The 24,018-nt window shown below is 58.0% G+C and overlaps 1 protein-coding gene across 1 annotated transcript in view; it reads left to right on the forward strand.

Annotated features, from left to right (window-relative positions):
• The window catches only part of LSM3 (LSM3 homolog, U6 small nuclear RNA and mRNA degradation associated), a 166,532-nt gene extending 148,848 nt beyond the window's left edge, over window positions 1–17,684 (forward strand). Inside the window, exon 5 of the mRNA XM_067043360.1 lies at window positions 17,588–17,684. Coding sequence (XP_066899461.1) covers window positions 17,588–17,669 — 82 coding nt within the window. The 3' untranslated portion in view covers window positions 17,670–17,684. The remainder of the gene's footprint in view (window positions 1–17,587) is intronic.
• Window positions 17,685–24,018: the final 6,334 nt, after the last annotated feature.

The raw sequence follows: 24,018 nt of genomic DNA on the forward strand, positions 1-24,018 counted from the left end.
GGGCTGGAGGCTTGGCTGCATCCCCCTGATCTGGCCTGGGCCCCTCCCCAGGAAGCCAGGTAGATCGCTATAAAGCGCTGTGATCATCTGTTACCATCCTCCGTGGCTCCCCAGTCCCTCCATCTCAGCCAGCCTCCAGAGTCCTCCTGTGACCTGGCCACAGACCCGCCGTCACCTCCGGTCTCCACTGTGTGCCCCACCCGCCCTGCCCCTCCTGATGCTGCCCAGGTGTGCCAAGCTCTCCCTTGTCTCTGAGTCTGAGCCTTTGCACGTGCTGTTCCCTCTTCCTGCCGGAATGCCCTTTCCGCATCCCCTCCGCCGGTCAACTCCAGTTCATCCTTCAGCTCAAGTGGCTGGAGGCTTCCGTCTTCCCTATGTGGGTCTCCACAGATGACGTGGGCTTCCTGACGGCATGGTGGCTGTCAGGAGGACGAGCGGATGCGTGGTGCCTTGCCTTTATGACCCAGCACTGGAGGCCGTTCGGCACCGCTCCGTCTTTGCCACAGGCCACCCAGACCCGAGGGAAGAGGACATGTGGACTTTACCCCCCAAAGAGGGGAGTGTCAGAGCCATATCACAAGGAGAGCCCGAGCCGTGGGAGATGTTGTGCCTATTCTGGGAAAACAGAAAACAAAAAGAGGGGGAAGGAAAATGTAAGAGCTCAGCACACAGCTGGGGCCCCCAGCGTGAGGTCTGGGGCCCGCGACGTCACTGCCTTACAGGTAGTGTGCTTCGGTAGGCGGTATGGCTCTGACTGAGTCAGGGAAGTTGAGCCGTGTTAGTCTCGTCTGCAAAGCGCATGAGGTGTCATGGGAAGATTTCTGTGTATGTTGGAAATATTTACAACTTAAAGCTCTGAATGTTAGTGATCTTGAAAATTCCGTGTTGCTGAAAAAGTAAGATGGGCCACAGGTGATTTCAAAGCGGTCCGGGGCGGGAGAGATGGGAAATGTTCCAAGTACACCTGGCCCGCTAAGGATCACGTCCTGTGAGGGTTGTTGGGAGAAGAGGATCTACCTGGCATCCATCTTTCCAACCACAGGAAAGGCCTGGAATATTCCGGGGGGATGTCCAAGCGGTTCTGGCATGCACACACTCCATGCAGAGGTTACAGGAGGCAACTGTAAGATGGGGCTGAGGGTGCGGGTGTGAGCAGAGCCGACCCAGATTTCGCCTCTTCTCTTTCGCCCTGGGTCCTGCTTCCGCTTTCCTTTTGCCAGTGGGGCCCGGATAATTCAGATGTCCAGAGTGTGAGAAATCTTCAGACGCCGTGGTTTAGCCAGTGACACCCTATGTGGGCTGTTACAGCTGTGGGACTCCCTCACCCCTGAGCGTTCAGCTGTGCCATGTGGGTCTCCCTGGGCCTCCAGCATTGACACCTGCTCTCTCTCCTCGGCCAGGAAAGGTGAAGCCGTGGGACTTGAATCATGTTCCCTCACCCCCCTGAGCCGCTCCCAATAGCACCCTGAGCTGCTGGTCTCATGGAGCAGTTAGGGAATCACCAGACAAAAGTGCTTCATAGGGCTTCCCTGGTGGCGCAGCGGTTGAGAGTCCGCCTGCCGATGCAGGGGACGCGGGTTCGTGCCCCGGTCCGGGAGGATCCCACGTGCCGCGGAGCGGCTGGGCCCGTGAGCCGTGGCCGCTGAGCCTGCGCGTCCGGAGCCTGTGCTCCGCAACGGGAGAGGCCACAGCGGTGAGAGGCCCGCGTACCGCCGAAAAAAAAAAAAAAAAAAGTGCTTCATGAAGAAACTCTGACAGGCTGTACAGTTAGCACTCATGGTTAATAATAATGGAGCTCCATCCCAAGATGAGAGCAAGGGTGCAGACAGAGAAAGGCGGGATTTAGGAGCTCTTGTGCTTCCAAGTGTGAGTGAAACTTTCGCTGAGCATTTACTGAACAGCAGGGCCCAGGAAGCACCAGGGACCCAATGATGCACATGGTGTATGTGGCCCCTGCCCTTGAGGGCTCACTATCTGGACTGTTCCAGAAACAGAAAGCGAGGTCTAAGCAGAGACCCGAAAGATGGAGAACTATCCACATGGGAGGTGGGCAGGGTTGCTTTCCTGCTATAGGTGGAACAGCAGATGTGAGCGCCCAGGGTCCGGGGAGAAGAAGGGCTTCTGGAAGGTAGAGGTTCAGCACAGAGGTGGAGCTAGAGGGAGATAAATAGTAAGAAAAATGAATAACTAAAATATACGGCATGTTAGGATGTGGTAAGCGCTACACAGAAAAATAAATCAGGAAAGAGACTGAGAGTGTGCAGGGGGTAGGGATGGGGGTGCCATTTTAAAAAGGGGGAAGTCTGCACTGAACAGAGCCAAGGAGGTGAGAGTCATGTGAGTATTTGGGGAAAGGGCGTTCCAGGCTGTGGGAAGCAAGTGCAAAAGCCCTGAGGCAGGGATGTCCCTGCACTTGGGAGGAATAACCAGGAGCCAGTGCAGCTGGAAGAGAGAGACCAGGGGAGCATGGTGGAAGGCGAGGTCTTGCAGGTAACAGGGCTCAGACTGCACCGGCTTTTTCTGGGCCACTATGAGGACTTTGGCTGTTGTCCCAAATGAGCTGGGAGCCATGCGGGGGGCAGCTGAAGAGAGGAAGGATGAGGGTTGACTTCAACAGTATCCCTTTGGGCTCTGTGAGAAGAGGCTGAAAGGGCGAGGAAGGGACAAGGGAGGAAGCGAGAGAGATGATGGTGGCTGGACCAGGTGGCAGCAGTAGAGGTGGCAAGAAGTGATGGGTTTCTGGATGTGTTTTGAAAGTGGAGCCAACAGAAACTGGAGAGAGAGAGAGAGAGAGAGAAGGGAGGCGTGAAGAGGGGAGGGGAGGGGGGAAAGAGAATGGAAAATCCATGGCACACGCACCTCTGTTCCCTCCTGGGTCCGTGACAGACATCATTAACTGAGACCTTTTCCCCGTTGATCCCGCATTGGCCCTCAGACTCCCTCAACCCAAACCTACAAGCCCTTATTATCGCACTAATCAAGATTGAACACTGAATGAGGTTGGAAAGCAGTCTAGGTTCTCACCGGGATGGAAACCATTATTTGGGGACATCTACCACATGCCTGGTACTAGCTAGTTGCTTCTCTCTTTATTTATCATAATTTTCAAATTAGTTAAGTAACTAAGTTCCACCTTTATTGAGATCTAATTGGCACATGCTGTTTGTTTTTCCCATTCTCTCATTTCAATACTCCCAACACACACGGTGTGGTTGGCAGCAGCATTCCTATTTCACAGATGAGGAAACCGAGGCCCTGAGAGGTGTGGACACTGGTCCAGAATTTCCCAGTTGGCAAGTTAAGCGCGAGGGTTCAAACACAGCGGTCACCTATTCCAGTGCCCCCCCAGCTCCTCAATGGACACCTCCCTCCCCGCCCTGCCCGGGCCTCACCCACCGCACCTGGGCCTCCTGGCCCTGCCAGCCTCTACATTCCGACAGGCTGGGAGAGGAAGGTGTGGGCAGAGCACACCTGCAGGCTGAGAGCCGCCCCGCCTGCCAACCCCGAGGCCGTCACCAGGCGGGGAGTTTGGAGGGGTGCAGGCAGCGATGTTGAGGGCCGGGCGCTGGCTGGGGGCTGGCCCTGCCTGGCCAAGGCTGTCAGTCTCTTCTCCCCTCTGACACATCTACAAGTTCAGGGCCAAGACTTATTAAGGAAAAGGTAAAACTGAGGACACGGCACCGTCAACACCTGGAGGTGGTGCCAAGCTCCAGGAGGCGGGGCCGGCCGTCGTCACTGAGCCACTCTCTCCTCCAGTGGGGCACCTTCCACATGATTAGAGAGTAGATGCGTCTGTCTGTCCTGGTGTACCGTGGGGTCTCTAAGAGGCTACTGTGGCTTAGGAGGACAAAGAGAGTCATGATTCCATGGGGGGCTCCAGAGCCAGACAGCCTGAGCTCAGGTCCTGGCTCGGCCACTCACCTGCTGTGGGGCCTCGGGGCAGTTACTTTACCTCTCTGGGCCTCTTTCCAGGTGAAGAGAGAAGAATAATAGTATCCACCTCATAAAGTTTGTGAGTATGGTGGGTAGTATACATGTGAAGCATTTAACGCAGTAGGTGCCCAGGAGGACAATAGTAGTATTATTACTATTAGTATTATGAGTATTTCATCATCATCATCATCATTATTCATCCCTGAGTCCTCAAGATCCATGTGGACCTGAGCAGGTGCCCAGTAATTCTGAGCAGAGACACGGTGACAGCCAACCTCCTTGAGGTGGTAGTGGGGGCTGGGGCCTGAAGGGTATGAGCCCATGTCAGTCACCATCTTGCTGTGTGACCTTGGGCAAGTCCAGTGCCCTCTCTGGACCTCCATCTCCCCTTTGTTCCCGTGCCGACATCCACGAAGGCCCTCCCAGCTCTGCGGCTCTGTGACTAGACTTTTTATGGGCACCTGCTGTCGGCCCAGCCCAGGGCCACGTGCTTGGTGAGGACTTGATGTCAGATTTGGAGGGGGGCTCGGGACCTCTGGGCTCCCAGTCCCTTGGAGGGGTGCTTGTTTTCTGAGGAGGGGGGATTGGGTCTTGCTGGCTTTTTGGTGTCCCCATGCGCGTCCTCCCACTCCCCCGCAGGCTGAGGTCCACGCTCTCTCCCTGGTGTGCAAAGCTCCAGCCTTTTGGTACCAAGCCAGCTCTCCCTCCTCCTTCCACACTCAGGTCGGCTCCACCTCCTCCAAGAAGCCTTCCTTGACTCAGGCTGAGTTAGTTACCTCCCTGGGCCAACTCATGGCCTTCTCTCATGAGAAGATGGAGCTGGGCGTTCATCTCTCTACCAGACAGCTCTTGGAAGGCAGGGGCTGTGTCTGACCTGTGCTGTGTCCCTGGCACCATGGAGAGCCAGCCATGTAAGCACAGGGAGTCCTTGATGAATGAAGGGAGGGACGGAGGGAGAGAGGAGTGAAGGAAGGAAGGTAGGAAGGAAGGAAAGGAGTGGAGGCCACCGAAGGCTCTAGTCTTGGAAGGAAGAGATCTTCAACACTGTCTGCCTGAAGGGACGGGATGCTGCTGAGAAAAAGGCCAAGAATCAGGAGGCATACAGATCGGGATCTAAATCTGGCTCTGCTCTGTCCTAACTGGGCAAACTTCCCCTCCGCCAACCTCAGTTTCCTCATCTGTCACGAGCAGGCAATCCTCGTTGCCTCTCAGGCGGGCCCACATGGAAGCCTGGCTCCCCGAGATCCTGGAGAAGGTGTGTGCGTGTGTGGTTCTGAAGCGTCCGTGCTCAGTGGGTTTCTGTGTCCCCTCTTCTGGCCACGGGCTCCCCAGAACCCTCCCTGCCTCGCTGGCTTCCCGACACCAGGCCGGCCCTGCCTCACACACGGGGTTAGGGTTAGGGTTAGGCTGCACTGAGCAAGGGGTGGTCGCCCCACAGGCACCTGCGGAAAGGACGGGTCCTGACGAGGTGCCAGCCTGTGGGAGTCTGAGCAGAAACCCAGGAAGGCGGGGCAGCCCCTGCTCACCCCACCCTGGCCGGGCAACCTCAGGCAAGCGGCCAGCAGCTCTGAGCCCCCATTTTGTCACCTGTGAAGCGGAGATGTTCAGGGCCGTGTCTCAAAGATGAAAAGAGCTATGGATTCAGAGCCGGGCACGGCCCTCGAGAAGAATGTCACTGCGCGAGAGGCCTTCCCTTTGCTAATCTAATGCCTTCAGTCCTTCTGACCAAGCTGAGGGCTCAGCGCGGGGCAGGGTGTCCTGGATGCCTCTCTGCCCCTGGCTGTTCTGTCCTTTAGCAAAGCGAAAGCAGGTCTCTGGCTCTGAGCTCCCCCAGGTAACAGAGTCTAGAAAACATTATTGCAAAACCTTATTCTGTCTCGATTTTATTTGTGTTTCTGGTACCTTCTGTTCATAGCAACCGTTTCTCAGATGTGACGTGGCTTTTCCTTTCTAAATATGCTGACCTCAGCAATGGTGTCGGGCAGCAGAGGGGTTGAGCCCAGGGACCCTGGGGCCAGGTGGTCCTGGTTCGTATCGCAGCTCCGCCCCTCCGTTGCCCTGTGCTTTCAGGCTGCTCTCGCCTCAGTTGCCCCACCTGTACGGCACCAGGATAACCCCAGGACCCCTGTCTGGCCTGAGGGCTGTTACGATGGTTGATGTGTATGCAGTGCCCAGGGCCGGGCCCAGGGCACAGTGTCAGGGTTACCTCTTGCTGTGAAGACGGTTTAAGAAGTAAGTTGACATAGAGCAGGCTTGGGGCTAGTGGCTGCAGCCATCACGCACGGCCTGGAAAACGCCAGCCTGCCCCGCTCGGGCAGGCCTGCTGCTACCTGCCTGCCTCCCTGGTAAGCTCCCTGGCAGCATCGATTTTAATCTCCAGGCTGGTAAACAAGCGATCAGGTTTCCCAGGCTTTGTCCTGTTACTCGGAGCAGTTCTCAGGCCCTTCACTCTCCTCCCCCCACCCTCCCCCCACCAGCACTGTCCCCACCCTGACTCCAAAACCCCGGGTTCCCTCTGGCCCTCACCCCTGCCTCAGTTCCCTCATCTGGGAGGTGGGCAAGATACCTAGCTCTCCTCCCGGAGGTGAGCATGACGCTGTGCTGAGAAACGGCTCAAACGCTTGACGGCAGGGCCCCAGAAGATTCCACTGTGCCCTGCACGCCCCTCTGCCCTCTCGCCCGACGCTCAGCCTTTTCCTCAGCCGGGACCCTCACCCAGCGTACCTTCGCACTCTGTCCTGTCCACCCATCTCTCCCACCTCTCTGACACCCCACAGTATGGAACCAAGGACATTACCTGCTGCCCGGCAGGTCGACTGGGGCAAGGAAGGCTAGCAGAGGCAGGCCAGACCTGGGCCACCCGCTCATTCGACACTGCGTGCCTCGGTTTCTGCATCTACAAAGTGGGAACGGTCACCGTTGCTTCCTCGCGGGGTTATCCCGGTGGCGCCCTGAGCCACAGGCCCGGTGCGCCCTCAGGCCCCCGCGACTGTATTACTGGCCTCATCATCTGTTTCAGAATGAAACAGGAGACAATCCTGCCTTTTGCACATCGTTTCTGGCACTGTATTCAGTCTCAGCACGTATGGAAAAATTCACCTCCTCTCTCTCTCTCTCTCTCTGCACACATCTACCTTGGCAGGGTGGCCCGGTGCCTCTCACCTGCCCCCCACCACGTGTCCGTCTCCACAGCCTGAGAGCCGCGCCCCGCCATCCCACCTCCACCGAGGCCGGAGCCCTGGAGCACGGCTTCGAGACCCCACCTCCGAGCGGCTCCTCCCCTGCCCTCGCCCCTCCCAGCGCCCTCCTGCTGCCCGCCTGGTCCCCTGGCCAGCCCCTGGGACGTGTGGTTCCCCAGATATGCCTCCTGCCTTTCTGGCTGGGCCTCCAGCCCGGAGACCTCTTGGGCTGGCCCCAGCCCGTCACCCGCTGAGATCTTCCTCCTACTTCACTGCTTTGGGCTTTCTGGACAGACCGGGCGGCGGGGGTCGGCCGGGCCTGGTCTGGATCCTGGCTTCTACCACTGACGTACTGCCTGGCCTTGGCCAAGCTGCTTGTACTCTCACAGCCTCGGTTTCCCTACCCGGGAAACAGGATCATGTTAGAGATCAAGGAAACATAATTTATGGTGTGGTTCCCACGCTCCAGGCACCCAGCCAAGCATTTCACCCTCATGATCTCATTTTCCCTTCCCAGCTGCACCGTGACGTAGGCAACAACTGTGTACCGAGCACTGTTCCAAGCACGTTACGTGTATTCACTCATTCACTCCTCAGAACGATGCCATGGGCGAGGGAGCGGCGTTATCGCCGCTTACTTGTGGGGAGACCGAGGCAGGGGAAGGTGGAGAGACAGAGCTCGGCAGTCAGGCTTCAGAACCCATGCACTTGGCCACTGGGTGATACGATCTCTGAGGAGACCCAGAGAGCAAGAGTGACTTGCCCAAGTCCACACAGCGGGGACAAAGCAGAACTGAGTCCCAGGATGGAACACTCCAAACCCTACACCCACAAGGCCAGCCACCTAACAGAGTCTCTGTGGAAGGGATTGAATGGGGCTCCCACTGACGAAGGGGAGATCACTTGCTGGGGAATCTGCAGGCTCTTCTCAAGGGCCCCTTTCTGCCTGGGGTGGAAGTGAGCTGTGAACAAGGGTAACCCTCCTACTCACCCGGGAGCTCCTTGACTACAGGGACTTGACCTCATTCACCCATCCACCTACCTACCCACTCATCCTTCCACCCATCCACACACACACCCCTTCCATCCACCAACCCATCCATCCGCCCATCCATCCGCAGACCTATCTACCTATCTATCCACCCGTCACCCATCCTTCCTCCCATCTTTGCATCCATTCACACATCCATCCACCTACCCACACTCCACCTTTATCCACCCGCCCACCTGTCTTTCCATCTATTCATCCATTTTTCCTTCCTTCTTTCCTACTTTCCTTCCGTCATGCATTCATGCATTCATCTTTCCATCCATCCAGCTAGCGTCTCTTCTGTGCTAGGCCCGGTGCCGGGCTGTGCTGAGAACCTGGGTGAATTGTCTCCAGTCCCTAATATCCAGGACTCACCCCCCGGTAAGGGAGATGGGGACTTACAGTTCAGTGGGATATGGCGTGACAAATGCTATGTAACTGAGGCAGCAGGAAGGGCTACGATACACCAGGAAAGGGGAAGGCTCTGCTTAGGGATCACGGAAGAGTTCCTGGAGGAGGTGTCCTTTGAAGGGCATCTGTATTAGCCAGGGCTCTCTAGAGAAACAGAACCGATAGAAAGTATATACAGAGAGAAAGATTTATTTTAAGGAATTGGCTCATGTGATTCTGGAAGCTGGCAAGTCCTAAGTCTACAGAGTGGGCCAGCAGGCTGGAGTCCCAAGAAGAGCTAGTGTTACAGTTCAAGTCCGAAAACTATCTGCTGCAGAATTCCCTCTTGCTCAGGGGAGGTCAGTCTTTTTGTTCGATTGGGGCCTTCAGCTGATTGGATGAGGCCCGCCCATATTATGGAGGGAAATGTGCTTTACTCACGGTGCATCAACTTAAATGTGAATCTCATCCAAAAGCGCTCTCACAGAAACGTCTAGTGTAACGTTTGACCATATATTTGGGCATTGTGGCCCAGCCAAATTGACATGTAAGATGAACCATGACAGCATCTGACATAAGGAAGAACAGGGGCTCAAAGCATTCTAGGCAGTGAAAACCATCCTTACGTTGGTCCAGAGACGGGACGCAGCTTTGGGGCGGTGGAGTCGGCTAAGGGCAGAGAACGTGGGCAGCGAGGCCGGTGAGTAAGTGATTCTGTGCTGACGTGCAGAAGGGAGCAGTTGCTGAATTCTGACTCGCCAGGCAGATCTGGGGGAAATGGGGTGGTTCACAGCGGACACTGCCCCTCTATTCCCCTTCTCCCACCCCAAGGACGTGGCTTGCCAGGCCCGAACCGGATGTGGTGGGCAGAGAAGAGGGCCTGGCAGGCCGGGCTGCCTCCAGCTGCCCCTGGGTTAGGGGCCCTGTGTCTGCTCTCTGGGAGGGGCAGGCCTGGCGGGGTTCATTCGTGCCCCCCTCTCCAAACTCTGATTTCTCTCACCCCCAGCTCCACGCCTCTACCTGCGTGCCTCCTCTGTTCTACTTTTGTCCCCGGCTGTGTCTGCCCCCCCCCTCTCTCTCCATCTCTGAGATAAATGAGGCATATACATCAATGGCTCTTTCCCTCCCAGACATTCAAGCATCCCAAATACAGAGAATAGGCAGCTGGAAACATCTCAGAGACCACCTTGTCCAACAGCCGGGACAACTGAGGCCTCTGAGTCCTGCCCAAGATCACTCAGCAGGTGCGAGGGGGTAAGAAATGCCTGCCTTGCCACTGACTCAGGGGTGGGCCATCCACAGGGCTTCTGGGGTCTGGGATCCCCTCTCCTTCTCTCCGGCTCCCACAGCAGCTAAACCTAGAAAAAGCAGCAGAACTTTGACACAGCAGTCAAACCCAAGGCTTGCAGGAGGGGCTGGTCACCGAGGGCCTAGGGCTCCGCTTGGTGAGGAACAGGCTCCTTGAAGTCTTAGGACAAGAGAACACGCAGGCCTCCAGGGGAGGAGGTCAGGGGCGGCGCCACATGTGGGCCTCCGTCTCTCGGCCTCCGTGACCCCGCCCATCCTTGGAGGCCAAGGCTGGGGCCTGGTTGGGACGTCCACGACCCAGCCCCTCTCTGGCCTGCACCCTCAGAGGCCCCACACATCCCACTCTTCTGTCCTCCTCAAACCCAAGAGCTGAGGCCCAGGAGCATGGAGTTCTAGCTCTGTGGCCCTGGGCGAGGCAAGCCCCCTCCTCGTAGAAATGGAGCTAATCTCCCTCCTGAGCAGGGCTCTGGGGACAACCAGGTGCCAAGTTCCTGGCATTAGTATCCGCGTGCCTCACTTTTCTGACCTGTAAAATGGGGAGAGTGGGGCTTCCCTGGTGGCTCAGTGGTTGAGAGTCCGCCTGCCGATGCAGGAGACACGGGTTCGTGCCCTGGTCCGGGAAGATCCCACATGCCGCGGAGCAACTAAGCCCGTGAGCCATGGCCGCTAGGCCTGCGCGTCCGGAGCCTGTGCTCCGCAACGGGAGAGGCCACAACAGTGAGAGGCCCGCATACCGCAAAAAAAAAAAAAAAAAAAAAATGGGGAGAGTGGCATCTGCTTCCCAGAGCTGCTGTGAAATCGAGTGAGTTCAAGGTAGAAGTGCCTAGAACAGTGCCGCACAGAGCAGGGGCCATGGCCCTCCTCCTCTCCCTGTCGGCGCTGTTAGAATCCCTGTTCGCACCCGACCAGCGACAGGGCAAGACAGAGAAGACGCCGATTACGTGTGTGTCTGCTCTGGAGAAATGGCTGATGCTGCGATCTTGCTACCAGGGCCACCCAGAGAGCGGGAGGCCTGGACACTCGGCCCGGCTCTGCCGGGTGGCCACAGGCAATCCCCGACTCACCCCGGGCCTCCGTTTCCCCATCCTGGGACACGATTTCACCCCAGAGCTTCTTGCAGCTGTGACATGAATCGAATGTGGGAAATTGGGGCAGAAAGCTCAGCCCTCCTATTTAACGTGAACCGTTGGGCAGACCACCGTCCTGGCCCGAGAGCAGCAGTGCCAAGATCAGACCCAGGCTGTCTGACCCAATTCCCAGCCTCTTGCATCAGCCTGCCGTGTCTCCCTCGAGGGTGGGCCCCTTGAATCGCCTCGCGACGGGTCACTCTGAGGCCGCCGAGGGCACGGGAGGCAGAGAAAGATGGCGGTTGAAGTAGATAAAGCAACAGGGTACGGTGGAAGGGGCCAACAGGACCCTTGGCACTTGGTGACAGCCCAGTAAGATTTCCAGCAGGGCCTGCTGAGGTCTGAGCCCTGAGCTGTTCCTGAGGGTGGCCTGAATGGGCTCTTGCGCCCGGATCGTGCTTGCGTCAAGCCGGCGTCTCCTGCCCGAGTGACGCCGTGGGGGTGGGCAGGCTCCCCTGACAGCGGCCGCCCCCGGCAGGGTGGGCGGGGCCCGTGCCAGGCACCAAGGGCTGCAGGTTTGGGTTGCGGGGGTGGGGCGCAGGCTGTGGCAACCCTGCGAGAAGCAGCTGCCTCTCCTGGGGAGGGGGAGGGCGGAGGAGATGGCAGGGGAGGGGTTTGCCTCAGCCCCGTCCTCGGGGCGAGGTGACCCCGCGTCTGGTGCGTGAGCTGGCCGCCGGCTGTGTCCGTGCCGCGTCCCAGGGCCCGCCCGCCGTGGGGACAGCGCCAGCAGCCAGCGGCCCTGGGCTCCAGGCTGCTCCCTGGCGTCCTTGCTGGGTGTGCTGTGCCCACGCCGGGAGGGCAGATGCAGGTCAGGGCACCTCCCACATCTTCTCCCACAGGAGCCGGGAGAGCCGGGCGGCCCAGGCTCGCACAGGCAGCGCACGGTCCCCGGCTAAAGCTCCGTCTGCCGTGGCTTGCGGCTGTGCCCTCCCGAGCCCCCATTCTCAGGGACACTGGGCCCTCAGGGCCGCACCGAGCACCTGGCCCAGGGCAGGGGCCTAGCACGTGCTCGCGGAAGGAATGAATGAATCAGTCAGCCAGTCTGGACAAAGCTGGAGCCGCAGCACCTCGGATCATGAAATATCAGATGCCGTAAACAAACGTTCAAGCCTCCCTCTGAGCAGGTGCCGTGATTATCCCCAGATTACAGGTGAGGAAACTGAGGCTTCGAGGGGAGTCTGGCTCAGGACCGGCTTCTTCAGCAGCCCGGGCGGGAGGTGTCTTATGGAGCCAGGCAGTCCCCCTGGGACTTGTGTGTTGTGTCCCTGGGCTACCTTCCCAGCGGACGTCGTGTCAAGGCCCCCTCCTGGCCGCCCGCAGAGGGCTGAGACGGCCTCCGTGCTCGCCCGGCTGCGCGGTCTCTTCCCCTTCTGTTTGCGAGTCTTAATATAGAGGAGGCTGCGAGCCACATCACTGGGACTCAGTAGGGGGGTTTCTGCCCCTTCGAAGCTGGCTAATCCCAGACAAACTCCTTGATCTCTCTGAGCCTGCTTTCTCATCTGTAATATGAGAACCAAAATCACACCTGCCTGAACCATTGGGAGTCAAGCGGGAACATCAGTTTACGGAAGAGCCTTTCCGTGGATCACTGTACATCAGTGAAGAGTCAGTGTCCTGCAGCTACGTGTACCAACTTACTGAACCTCAGAAAGACACCGCGGAGGGGGAAGAGGCAAGTTCCAGAAGAGAGTGTTCGCGTGGTGCTCTTTACAGAAAGATTAAAGACACGCACGACCTTTGGTACGTGTTATTTGTAGATACATACATACGTCTTAAGAGTAAAAGAATAAAAATACATTTGAACGAGAAACACCGAGTTCAAGACTCGGGTACCTTTGCGAAGACTGAGAGGCGCCCAGAGGTGTGCGTCCAACTTGTCCAGTGTACCCGGATGTCTCAGCGCCCTTTGTCCCCCCCCGTGCCTCGTCCGGGTGGGTGATGCAAGAAGATGGGACCAGCATGGTGGCGAGGACGGAGAGAGCGGATGTTTTGCGGGTACATTTTGACAGGCAATGCCTCTGGGTTGCCTGAGCCTTTGGGCAACTGACTTGACCTTACTGGGCTCAGTCCCCTTGTCTGTGAAACGGGGACATGCCTGCGTGGAGGGCCGTGGGGGCTCAGTGCAGTAATGCCCGTAAGGCACTCCGCGCGACGCCGGCCTCGCCAAGCTGCTCATTCAGCCGCGATGGCCTTAACCGCTGTGGTCTGTGCAAGTGGCGGGGGGGGGGGGGTGGAAGAGGGGAGAATCTGTGCGGGGCTCTGGAACTGGGGGCTCTGAAGCTGGGGCAGCCCCCCACGAGCCCCCCCAGGAGCCCAGGGCCTCTGCAGCTCTCCCTGTGGAAGGAGGTCAGGCCCAGGGACATTTTGCTCCGCCGCAATCCCCCAAAATCCCTCCCCGTGTGACTCGCGGGACCCACTAATTGGGCATAAGGTTGACCTTGAGCACAGAGACTGAGCCACACGACTCCATACCGCCCTTCTCCCGTGTCATGAAGCCCTGGGCCTGCAGGGATCTCCTGCTGGTGGTGAAGGAGGGCCCGCACCCGCAGCCCAGTGCATCCCAGAAAGCCAGGCCACGGGCTGCTGGGCCCGCATCTGTCTGGGCCCCGGGCACGCACTTACAAGGCCTGGGAGTGTCCTTGGCCAGTCCTTCCAGCCCTGAGCCTTGGTTTCCTCATCTGTCAGGCGCGGATATGATCGTGCCCACTGCAATCAGATGATGGGTGGACATTGCTTGACCGGAATAGAGCTACTTTTACTGCTAGTAATCATCTCAAGGGCATCTCCAGACCCTGTCCCTGACACAGGACCATACTTTGAAGCACTGTGAGGGCTGTTTCATCCACTGCTGGATCCCAGCGGCCAGCTCAGGCCATGGCACACAACACAGTGCGCGAACAATTGCTTTGTGTCAAGCAGGAGGTGGGGAGTGTGTCTCAGGAGGCGTGGGCTTGAGCCCCCCATCTGCCCTGACCCCTGTGTGACACTGTCCTGCCTGCAGGGCCGGGAGCTTTCTCTCTCTCCGAGGTCCTTTTGCCCTTTGTCCCAGTACTCCTGACACATCAGCCGTGTATGTGAGGCCTTGGCTGGTGTGCGAGGCCCTGGCTAAGGGGGCTCTGTCCAGGCTGGGCCGCTTGTTCATCCTGCGTGGCCCACAGGGCTTGCTCACCTAATGAACTCTCTGAACGGACGGAGTTCTCTCTCGGCTGACCTCACCCCTGCACACCAAGGCCGAGCACACCGCATGACCGGAGGGTGGGCAAATAGACAGAAGTTCTTCCCTGTTAATTGCCTTCAGCTGCCCGCACGCCTCCCAGGTGGGTCCCAGAGATTCTCCCCTTCTGACAATCACACCCTATGCAGCCCTCCCACCAGGCAGGGCTGTGTAACCCGTAGGATATTGCAGAAATGACAGCGTGTGACTTCCGTGGTTGAGTCACACAACGTTGCAGCTTCCGTCCTTCTCGGGGGGGAGGCAGCTGCCACGAGGGCAGCAGCCCTCGCAGAGGGCCCAAGGCCTCCCACCAGCAGCCACAGCACTGACAGCTGGCCCTGTGAGCCGGCCACTGGGAAAGCAGGGCCTCCAGGCCCAGTCAGGCCTTCTGATGACAGCCATCTCATGAGAGACACGCCCCCACCCCCCCACCCCCCCGCAGACCAGAGAACCCAGCTAAGCCACTTCCGAATCCCTGGCCCACAGAAAACACGAGCTGTAAGCAATGTTTCTTGTTGTTCGGGGTAACGTGTTACATACACAGTGATGGGTAACTGACACAGGCGACCTTGAGCCAGAAGGATTCTTGCAGGAGCCGCCCCCAGGGCACTGGGAGATGACTTGCCAGGTACAGATGACAGGCAGGGGCCTGACCCTCCCACCCTGGACCGCGGTGAGGAGGCATGAGCCTGAGGCCTGAGGAGGCCAGGAGAGCTCTCTGTCCCAGGCCTCAGCTGGGAACTTTCTGTCGCCAGGAGGCAGATCTGACTGTTGTCAACACTGTTTGTCCCTCTGGGGCGACGTGAATGGAGCTCCCCAAAAGCAGAGAGGCCTCCCTGGTGTCCGGGGCGGAGGACTGAGAGTCTTATTAATCAGAACTGCTGCAAGGCCTGCTGGGTAACCAGGTCAGACTCTTGTGCTGTCTTTTGGGGTTTTTTGTTTTTGTTTTTGTTTTTTTGCAGCATCAAATCCCCAAAGTCGGGACTTCCCTGGCAGTCCAGTGGTTAACACTTTGCCTTCCAAGGCAGGGGGTGCGGGTTGGATCCCTGGTCAGGGACCTAAGATCCCACATGAGTCACAGCCAAAAAACCAAAACATGAAACAGAAACGACATTAGACTCTAAAAATAGTCCACATCGGGCTTCCCAGGTGGCGCAGTGGTTGAGAATCTGCCTGCCAATGCAGGGGACACGGGTTCGAGCCCTGGTCTGGGAAGGTCCCACGTGCCACGGAGCGTCTGGGCCTGTGAGCCACAACTGCTGAGCCTGCGGGTCTGGAGCTTGTGCTCCGCAACAAGGGAGCCTGCGATAGTGGGAGGCCCGCGCACCGCAATGAAGAGTGGCCCCCGCTTGCCGCAACTAGAGAAAGCCCTTGCACAGAAACGAAGACCCAACACAGCCAAAACTAAATAAATTGATTAATTAAAAAAAAATAGTCCACATCCAAAAAAATCTTAAAAACAAAAACAAAAGTCACAGTTTCCCCGAATTCAGGCACACCCAGGTATGACTAGGATGTCCTCTCTGCCAGGCCCCAAGCTGGGCAATGGGTGCTGGTCACACAGAGGTGCGTGAGGCTCTGCCCTCTGGAAGCTCAGCCCGGACCAGCCGACGTGGAAGGAGGGCCCAGTCCATGCAGGGGCTGCAGGCACAACCGACCCCTCCACTCCCGCCGCTGTGGCACTGCTCGCTCGCCTGGACTGTTGCAGTAGCCCCCTCACTGGTCTCCATGCTCTGTCCTTGCCCCCTGCAGTCTCGTCTCCTCCAAATGGACCTCAAAGTGGTCTTTACAAACGTAAATCAGACCCCGTCACTCTCCTGCTCAAAACCCTCCACTGACTCTGACAGAAAAACGAAAACTCACCTTAACGGTGGAAAGCTCTGGGGCCACTACCTGACCCACCTGAGATCACAGATGGTGGGCCCACCTCTATCCTGGGCATCTCTGGGTGGGATGTGATACGCGGGGCACAGCCCTACCTGCAAAACCTTGACTTGGTGAATTCGAGGCGTTTTGGTTCATACGACATCGGGACACATTAGGTGACACCGCGAGGAAACCGGCAGACACCACAGCTGTCCTGGACCCCATACCCCGACAGGACAACAGGAAAGTGTGCAAAGTGTGCTCCGCCCGGAGCTGAGGCGCCTGCATCGCGGCGCTTCCCGCAGGTGTCAGGCTCAGCAGAAGCAGCCCTGCCCGAGAACGCTGTCTGGCCCCGTGTCCGCAGAGCTCCAGGACACCCGAAGCCTCAACTAAGCATTTGCATGCTGTGACTAAGACCCGGTGCAGCCAAAATAAATAAACAAATATTTTTTAAAAAGCAACCTAGTGGTTGAACCTAGGTGGAATATATGAGTGTTTATTCTATATTCTTTCACATGTTTCAAATTTTAGGACACTTTCATAATAAAAGTTGGGATACAATGAATAAAATCTAAAGGTCTGGCTGTGGCCTGTGTGGTCCTGTGTCATCTTGCCCCAGCCATCCCTGAGCTCGTCCCCTGTCACTCTCCCCCTCTCTCCCTGCTGCAGCCACACACGCACAAGCACACGCACACACACGTGCACACACGCGCGCGCACACACACACACTGGTCCAGAATACACCAAGCTCCTTCCTGCCTGGGCCTTTGCACGGGCTGTTCCCTGTGCCTGCAACACCCTTCCCGTCGGTTACGACAGGGCTGGCTGTTGTCACTCAGGTCTCAGCTCTGATCCCAGGGGCACTTAGTAGCTCAGTGCTGTCCCAGGGACCCCAGCACTTTCCGACTTCCCACCCTCGGTGATGACACCTTCCTCAGCAAGTCAGAGACACCTTCCCTCGTGGACATGGGTGGTGGCTCCAGCTCCAGTTACCAAGTGCCCTCAGCTGGGAGAGACGGGGCAACGACGTCCTCCCCTGGCCAGTGAGGTGTCCTTCTCCTCTCTCCGCGAGGAAAACCTTTCCCAAAAGCCCCTCAGCAGACTCTCTCTTACGTTTTGTTTGTTTGTTTGTTTGTTTGCGGTACGCGGGCCTCTCACTGCCGTGGCCTCTCCCGCCGCGGAGCAGAGGCTCCGGACGCGCAGGCTCAGCGGCCACGGCTCCGCGGCACGTGGGATCTTCCCGGACCGGGGCACGAACCCGCGTCCCCTGCATCGGCAGGCGGACTCCCGACCACTGCGCCACCGGGGAAGCCCTCTCTTACATTTTATTGGCCAGAACCTGGTGACACACCCACCCCAGACCTGTCACTGGCCGTGGGCAATGGGAAGGCTGATGCTCCCTCCCCCTAAAGCAGACTCCTCTTGGCCACAGGGAGTGGCTGGTGGGGAGACCACGCCAGGGTGTTTCTCCCACGTGTCTGGAACTTGGAGATGACAAAGCTCATTTTGCCTCTGTGCGTTCTTTTCATTCTTGCAACAGGCCAAGGGAGCAGCTGGTAGTCGCAAGTCCCATCTTACAGACGGGCAAACGGAGGGTCAGAGAGGCAGGAGGCCGTACTTAGTCTTGGCTGGTCCAACTCCAAATCCCCTGTAAGTACAGAAGGTGCAGGGCAGGGTGGGAAAAAGGTCACGGGCGTCCAGGAGCCCGGGGTTCCTTGGGACTGGGAAATGCAGCGGGCTTCCCGGTGGGGGTGGCCCTCGATGGTGCCTGGAGAATGGAGGGGGTTCAGCAGGGCCTGGACAAAGTGTTAGGTGGGGAGGACGGAGTGACCAGGGCAAGGAGGGGCGGAGCATAGGGCACGTCTGGGCACCAAGGAAGGGGAGAGCTGGGAGGAGGGTGTGGCCAGATGACAAGGCCTCCTGGAGCGCCAACGGAGGGGCTGTTCTTTGTTCTGCAGGTAGCGGGGAGCCACTGAAGGTTCTGGGGGCCGAGCCTTGCAGAGCGAGCTGAGAGAGGAGGCCTGGAGGGCTGAGAGGGAGGCTAGGAGACTGTGGAGGAGGCTGGCACAGAGCTGCGCACGTGGAGAGGACAATCGGGGGCCACTGCTTTGGGGAGAACGTCTCGACTTCCGGGGCGCTGGGCCTCATCTGTGAAGTGCACCTGCAGTGCCCCCGCCTCGTGGGGCCCTCACGAGGACTGAAGTTGTAACAGCGCCCGCTCACGGGGGCCTCCCCTGCCCCGGGCCCTGTACTGAGAACCGCACTTGCTTCTCGTCGCGCTGAGTTCCTGCAGCCCCCTGTGAGGGTGGCGTTATTTGAAAAGCCTCAGCCACCACACACAGCCGGGAAGGGGGCCTGGCCGCGGTGTCCTGGACCTCGGGGCCTTGGCCCCAGCTGCCACGTGACCGCCTGCCTGAAGGCCCACTGAGCCCGGCCAGCCCAGCTCAAGGGACCTGCAGTGGCCTCTGATGACCCCACGCACCCCCAGCCCACCTCTGGGCCACCTCCCGGGTCCCCCATCCCTGCGCCGTCCCAGCCTCACCTCCCAGCCCCGGCTCTCCCTCTTGACAGTGCCTCTGCCCTCTGGCCAGGCAGAGGGCTCTGAGCCTCCTGGAGGCCAAGAAGACAGGCTCGGTGCCAGGCGCCTCCTGCCAGCTCCGGGGCACAGCAATTTCGGTCTCAAGGAAACCTCCCACTTGGAAGAAGTACCTGGAGCCGGCAGTGAGCTGAGGATTTCCTTCCACTGCTGACTGATGCAGGTCTGTCAGTCGTGGAAATTGGCACACGGCACAGCTCTTCGCAGCCGAACCACCGTTGGCAACAAAGGCCTCAGGTAAGCCTCTGGCTGGCGTCTTCGGAGATGCTTTGGGTGCAGGGTGGGGGGGCTTGCCGGCTTCTCAGGTTCGCTCAGCTTTGGAGGCCCCTTAGGCCTAGATGCTAAGTCTCTGCTCCCTGATAGTCCCCTGTTAGGACACTGGGACTCCACGGAGGCTTCTCTCCTGTGGCTTCTTGGGCTGAGAGCCCACCACTGTTCCATCCTCCCCGTGAGACTGGGGAGGTGGTGCAGGGGTGCAGGGGGTACAAAGAGGGCCAGACTCTGCCCCCAGCCTCCAGGAGCTCAGGAGCAATTGTGCAAAATGCACCACGGTGAGACAAATTACCAAGCTCTGTCCCCTAATTCAGGAGGAGCCCTGTGCTTGGCCTGGGGAGGGGGGGGGGCCCACAGAGGGGCTGCTCAAGCGAAGGCATAACAGTGGGAAAAGCCTAAAGGACAGAGAATCCTTTCATGTGGCTGGTCAGAAGCGTTCAGGGGAGGCAGCTGGCCGTCCCGGGGGAGAGGGAGGCTTATGAGAACTTGAGGGCTGGGTGAGGGATTTGATCATTCGGAGGGCAATAGGGAGCCACTGAAGGTTCTTTAGCAAGAGAGTGACATGTGAGTTGGCTTTTCCCCCCGGGGGCTCAAGTGGAAGTGAGCCAGTGAGGAGGGTGTTCTGGCAGAGGCCGGGCAGGAGGCAGGGCCTGAGTCAGGGACAGGCCTTGGGCATTTGCATCCCCGTGGCCTGGGGGCAGGGACTGACAGGGGGGCTGACTGGGTGGGGCACTTAAGCCCCAGTGAAGATCAGGAAGAGGCCAAGAGAGGGGACCCTCTAGGAATTCAAGATGGCTGGGCATAGCCCCTTTCTGGCACAGATAGGGTAAACCAAGGTCCGAAGAGGGCCTGTGTCCCACGGCAAGTCTGTGGCAGTTCCGGGCCCCGACCCAAGGCTGCGAGCTCCTGATCCCAGACTCTGTCTGCTCAGACAGCCACCCGCTTCCCCGACTGCTCTGGAATCAGGCCGCCAGGATTCCAGTCCTGCTTTCCTCCCAGGTTCTGTCACATGGGGTGGATTGCTTCATTTCCCTCTTGGCAAAGTGCAGATGATCACAGCACCTGCCTCTCCGGGCTTCCGTGAGGATTAAATGAACTGACGCGGTCGGAGAGCTGAGAATAGGAGCTGCACTCGGGCAGGGCTCAGGAGCCTTCCCGCCACAGTTGCCCTGTCCCGCGTCCCTCCTGCCCCTCGCCTTCCTTCCTCCACTCCACAGACAACCCTTGCCCCATTGTCTTTTCCCCCCTCTTAAAACAAACAAACAACAGGCACTCACCTGGGCAGGTGTGTTTCACGAAAACAAAAAGACTAAACTCACAGCTCCCTGGGGGATCCGCCAGCCAAGGGGAGCCTCTCCCACCCACATGCTGATCACTGAGCCCTCCCTCCTTGAGGTCCCCCTGCTCATTCTCACCAAAGAGCTTGAAGCTACCACAGCTCCACTGCACAGGGGAAGAGCCCATAGCCCAGGGAGGTGAGGTCATTTGCCCAAGGTCACACAGCTTGGACGTATGAGAGCTGGGGCTGTCCTACCCCAGAGCCTGTGTGCTGGGCCCCAGTGCTATGCTGGGGCGAAAGGCTAGCCCTTGGGGGCATTTACCCAAGAAGATTTCACTCATTCATTGGTTCATTTATTCATTCGTCCATGGTCTCTGTGTCTCCTCATGGATCTCATGTTTCTTGAAGATGTAGACCGTACTGTTTACGTCTGTATCCCCCAGGCCGTCGGGGCATAGGAGGTGCTCCTAATGGAACTGAAGAAATGCATACATAAGAGAATATTTGGGAACATAATACGTCCACACTGCATGCCTTCCCTTGCTTACCAGCTCACTGCCTGAGCCACTGTGCTCAGACTTCCATCCCCTGCACTCCACAGAATCCCATCTCCAGGGCCATTGATGGCTGGCCTCCAGGTGGACACATCCAGTTGTCACTGTCAGTCCTCTTCCACTGACTCGGTTAACCCCTTCTCCTCCTTCATGATTCCCATGCTCTTCCCTGGGCTCCCAGGACATGCCCTCTTCCCTCAGTCCCCACCAGTTGTCTTCAGGCCCCTTTATGAGCTCCTCTTCTGAGGTCCACTCCTTCAAGGCTGGAGTTCCCTTCTCTCTCAACATGCTCTCTCTTGGCTGTTCCCATGGATTCCCTGGGATCTAAAACACTAGTCAAGGAGGGCATGAAGTGTACCTAACCCCAAGCCACCAACAGGGGACCCTCTATAACTCAGACATGGAGAAGGGACCCAATCTCAGGTGAGATAGAATTGGTGGTAAAAATCACCAACCCCACAAGAGGCCTCACCTTCTTTCTTTCACGTTTGACACAGGAGCAGGAGAAGACCAGCACTTAGCAGGTACCCCCTCTGTGGCAGGCACTGTCCAAAGCGTTCCTTACTCCTCCCCAGCCAAAGAGGATTGGAAGAGGAGGTATTAGTTAGCTCTAGCTGTGTAACAAACATCTGGAAACTACGTGGCTTAAAGTAGCAGCGACTTATTTGGCTCACAATTCCATGGGTTAGCAATTTGGGCTTGGCTCAGCTGGGTGGTTCTCTGCTGGCCTGAGTCTATGGTCAGCTGGTGGGCTTCTCCACATGGTCTCTCATCCACCAGTGGGCTTTTTCACGTGGCAGGGGAAAGGTTCTGAGACAGCAAGAGCAGAAGCTGCGAGGCCTCTCGTGGCCCAGACTTGAAAACGGCACATTGTCCCTCCCGTAGCGTTCTATCAGCCTGGGCAAGTCGCAGGGCAGCCCCGAATCACGGCGGAGGCAGCAGACCCCACCTCGTAGTGGGGAAGACTAGAAAGCAGCAGGGTCGTCTTCCAACCTGCTGCGGAGACAGGCTTCCTTTTGCAAAGGAGGCCGGCAGTGACGAAACAGCCGGCTGCACTCCAGCCCGCTGACCCTCCCGCAGACGCAGGCCTGTGGGCCTTTGAGCTCGGAAAGGCCGGCCTCACGGAAGAGGCTGTTCAGAGGGGTCCCAGGCAGGCCGGTGACAAGCAGGCGCTTGACTCAAGAGGAGGATTAAGGACACTAAATCCGTCCCTGAGGTTTGAAGGGTGGCCAATGCGGCAGGGCGCCGCTCCAAGTGCAGGCCTCCCTCCAAGGGAGGGGAGCACAGTGGCCTCCCCACCCGACTGCCTGGCTCCAGCCTTGCTGGCCCAGCCCGCTGGGAATCTGAGTAGCCAGCATGTGCCAGGCCCGGGCATCCGATGTCAGGCAGCGGTTCCTGCCCAGACTAGCAGGGCACGCAGGTGCCACCGACAAGAGCCCTTGGTGGCTCCCCTGTGGGTGTCCTAAGGGCCGAGGCTGAGAAAGATGAGGCTTTGGAGCCTGCCTGTGTAGAGCCCAGCTTGCCTGCCTCCCAGTAAGGGTCAGGCCTCGGGCAAGCTACTGCTCTCTCTTGGCCTCGGTTCCCTCCTCTGTAAAATGGGATTGAAGGGGATGCTTTCCTCACAGGAAGGTGACAGAGATTCAGGGAGGCAAGCACATCAAGTGCCTCTCTCTGGGCTGGGGAGATGCAACGTTGGCCAGAAATGGTAGCCCTCACCAACTATAGCCTAGGGCCCTCAGTCTTCTCTGCAAGGCCCGAGTCCCAACGTGACTGGGGATTAGAAAAGCCGTGTGGTGCACGTAGCACATAGGACACGCCACCCCTCGGGGCTAGAGCAGCCCCCATCCATCAGACTGATTGCTCTGTGGTGGAGCTCGACTAGTCAAGGCTCCTGGGCTCAAGTTTCCAGGCAGCTTCTTAGAATTTCAAGTTTTCCCACTAAATCAGTTTTTTTTTTTTTCAATTTCATTTTTCAACAAATGGTTGGCTATGAGAAGCACAGATAAGGGCTTCTTTGGACCATCGTAATTATTACTCGGCAGTTCTCAGTCTTGGCTGCATATTAGAATGAGGTGGGGAGCAGGTGAAAATGCAGATTCTTGGGCCTGACACCAGACCAAAGGAATCAAGTTTCAGGAAGTGGGTCCCTGGGAACACTGTTTAAAACACGCTTCCAAGGTGAGTCTGAAGCATAGGCAGGGCTGAACCATATTCTAGAGATTGTAAAACAGGGAAGGGGCTTTGCTGGTTTAGGAGGGTCAGGGAAGACTTCTCCGAGGGCGGGACTAAGCTTGAGCAAACGGACTGGGTAAGAAAGTGGAGGAAGAAGGTTCCCAGCAGAGGGGACAGTGGGCATCAACTCCTCAAGGCAGGAAGACACTCAACAGGAAGTTAAGGGAACGGAGAGGTCCCGGGTGGGCTGGAGCAAGGGTGAGCTGCCTCCTTGGGTTCTTCTTCGGTGGGGCTCAGGGGGGAGATTTGAGACCGGGACCTTCCTGAGGGCGAAATCTGTGCAAAGAGGCTCTTTCTTCCCAGAGAAAAGGGAGCAGCCAAGTGAGGGGAAGAAATTAAAATCAGCACATGGGGACTTCCCTGGTGGCGCAGTGGTTAAGAATCCGCCTGCCAGTGCAGGGGACACGGGTTCGAGCCCTGGTCCGGGAAGATCCCACGTGCCGCGGAGCAACTGAGTCCGTGCGCCACAACTACTGAGCCTGTGCCCGAGAGCCCACGAGCCACAACGACTGAGCCCACGTGCCTAGAGCCCGTGCTCCGCAACAAGAGAAGCCACCGCAGTGAGAAGCCCGCGCACCGCTACAAAGAGTAGCCCCCGCTCGCCGCAACTAGAGAAAAGCCCGCGCGCAGCAACGAAGACCCAACGCAGCCAAAAATAAGTAAATAAATAAATTTATAAAAAATCAAGTCAAATCAAATCAGCATGTGTCGGGCTGGGAGGCGTCCCGCAATCCGATAACCCAATGGGTTTTAAGTGTTTTTAAGTTATTTTGGTGGCTTTTTGTCAAGCAGAATGTTTTGCCACTGTCCCTGTAATGGTTGGAGCAAAGTGGTGGTGACGTAGGCGATCTGGGGTCCTCTGCCCCCTTTGACCCTCACCACCAACCGTCCCCAGGTCCCCTTGGCACTCTGAGGAACCCAGTTTGAAAACCCCAGGGAACCGAGGGCTGGGGCAGCACCCTGGCCCCCTAGCTCCCTTTCCTGTGCTCCTTTGTCCTGGGCAGAGCTCCCCAAATCTTTGTCAAGTATGTCTCCCT

Source organism: Kogia breviceps, chromosome 10 (genome assembly GCF_026419965.1).
Source record: "Kogia breviceps isolate mKogBre1 chromosome 10, mKogBre1 haplotype 1, whole genome shotgun sequence".
Classification (NCBI taxonomy): Eukaryota; Metazoa; Chordata; class Mammalia; order Artiodactyla; family Physeteridae; genus Kogia; species Kogia breviceps.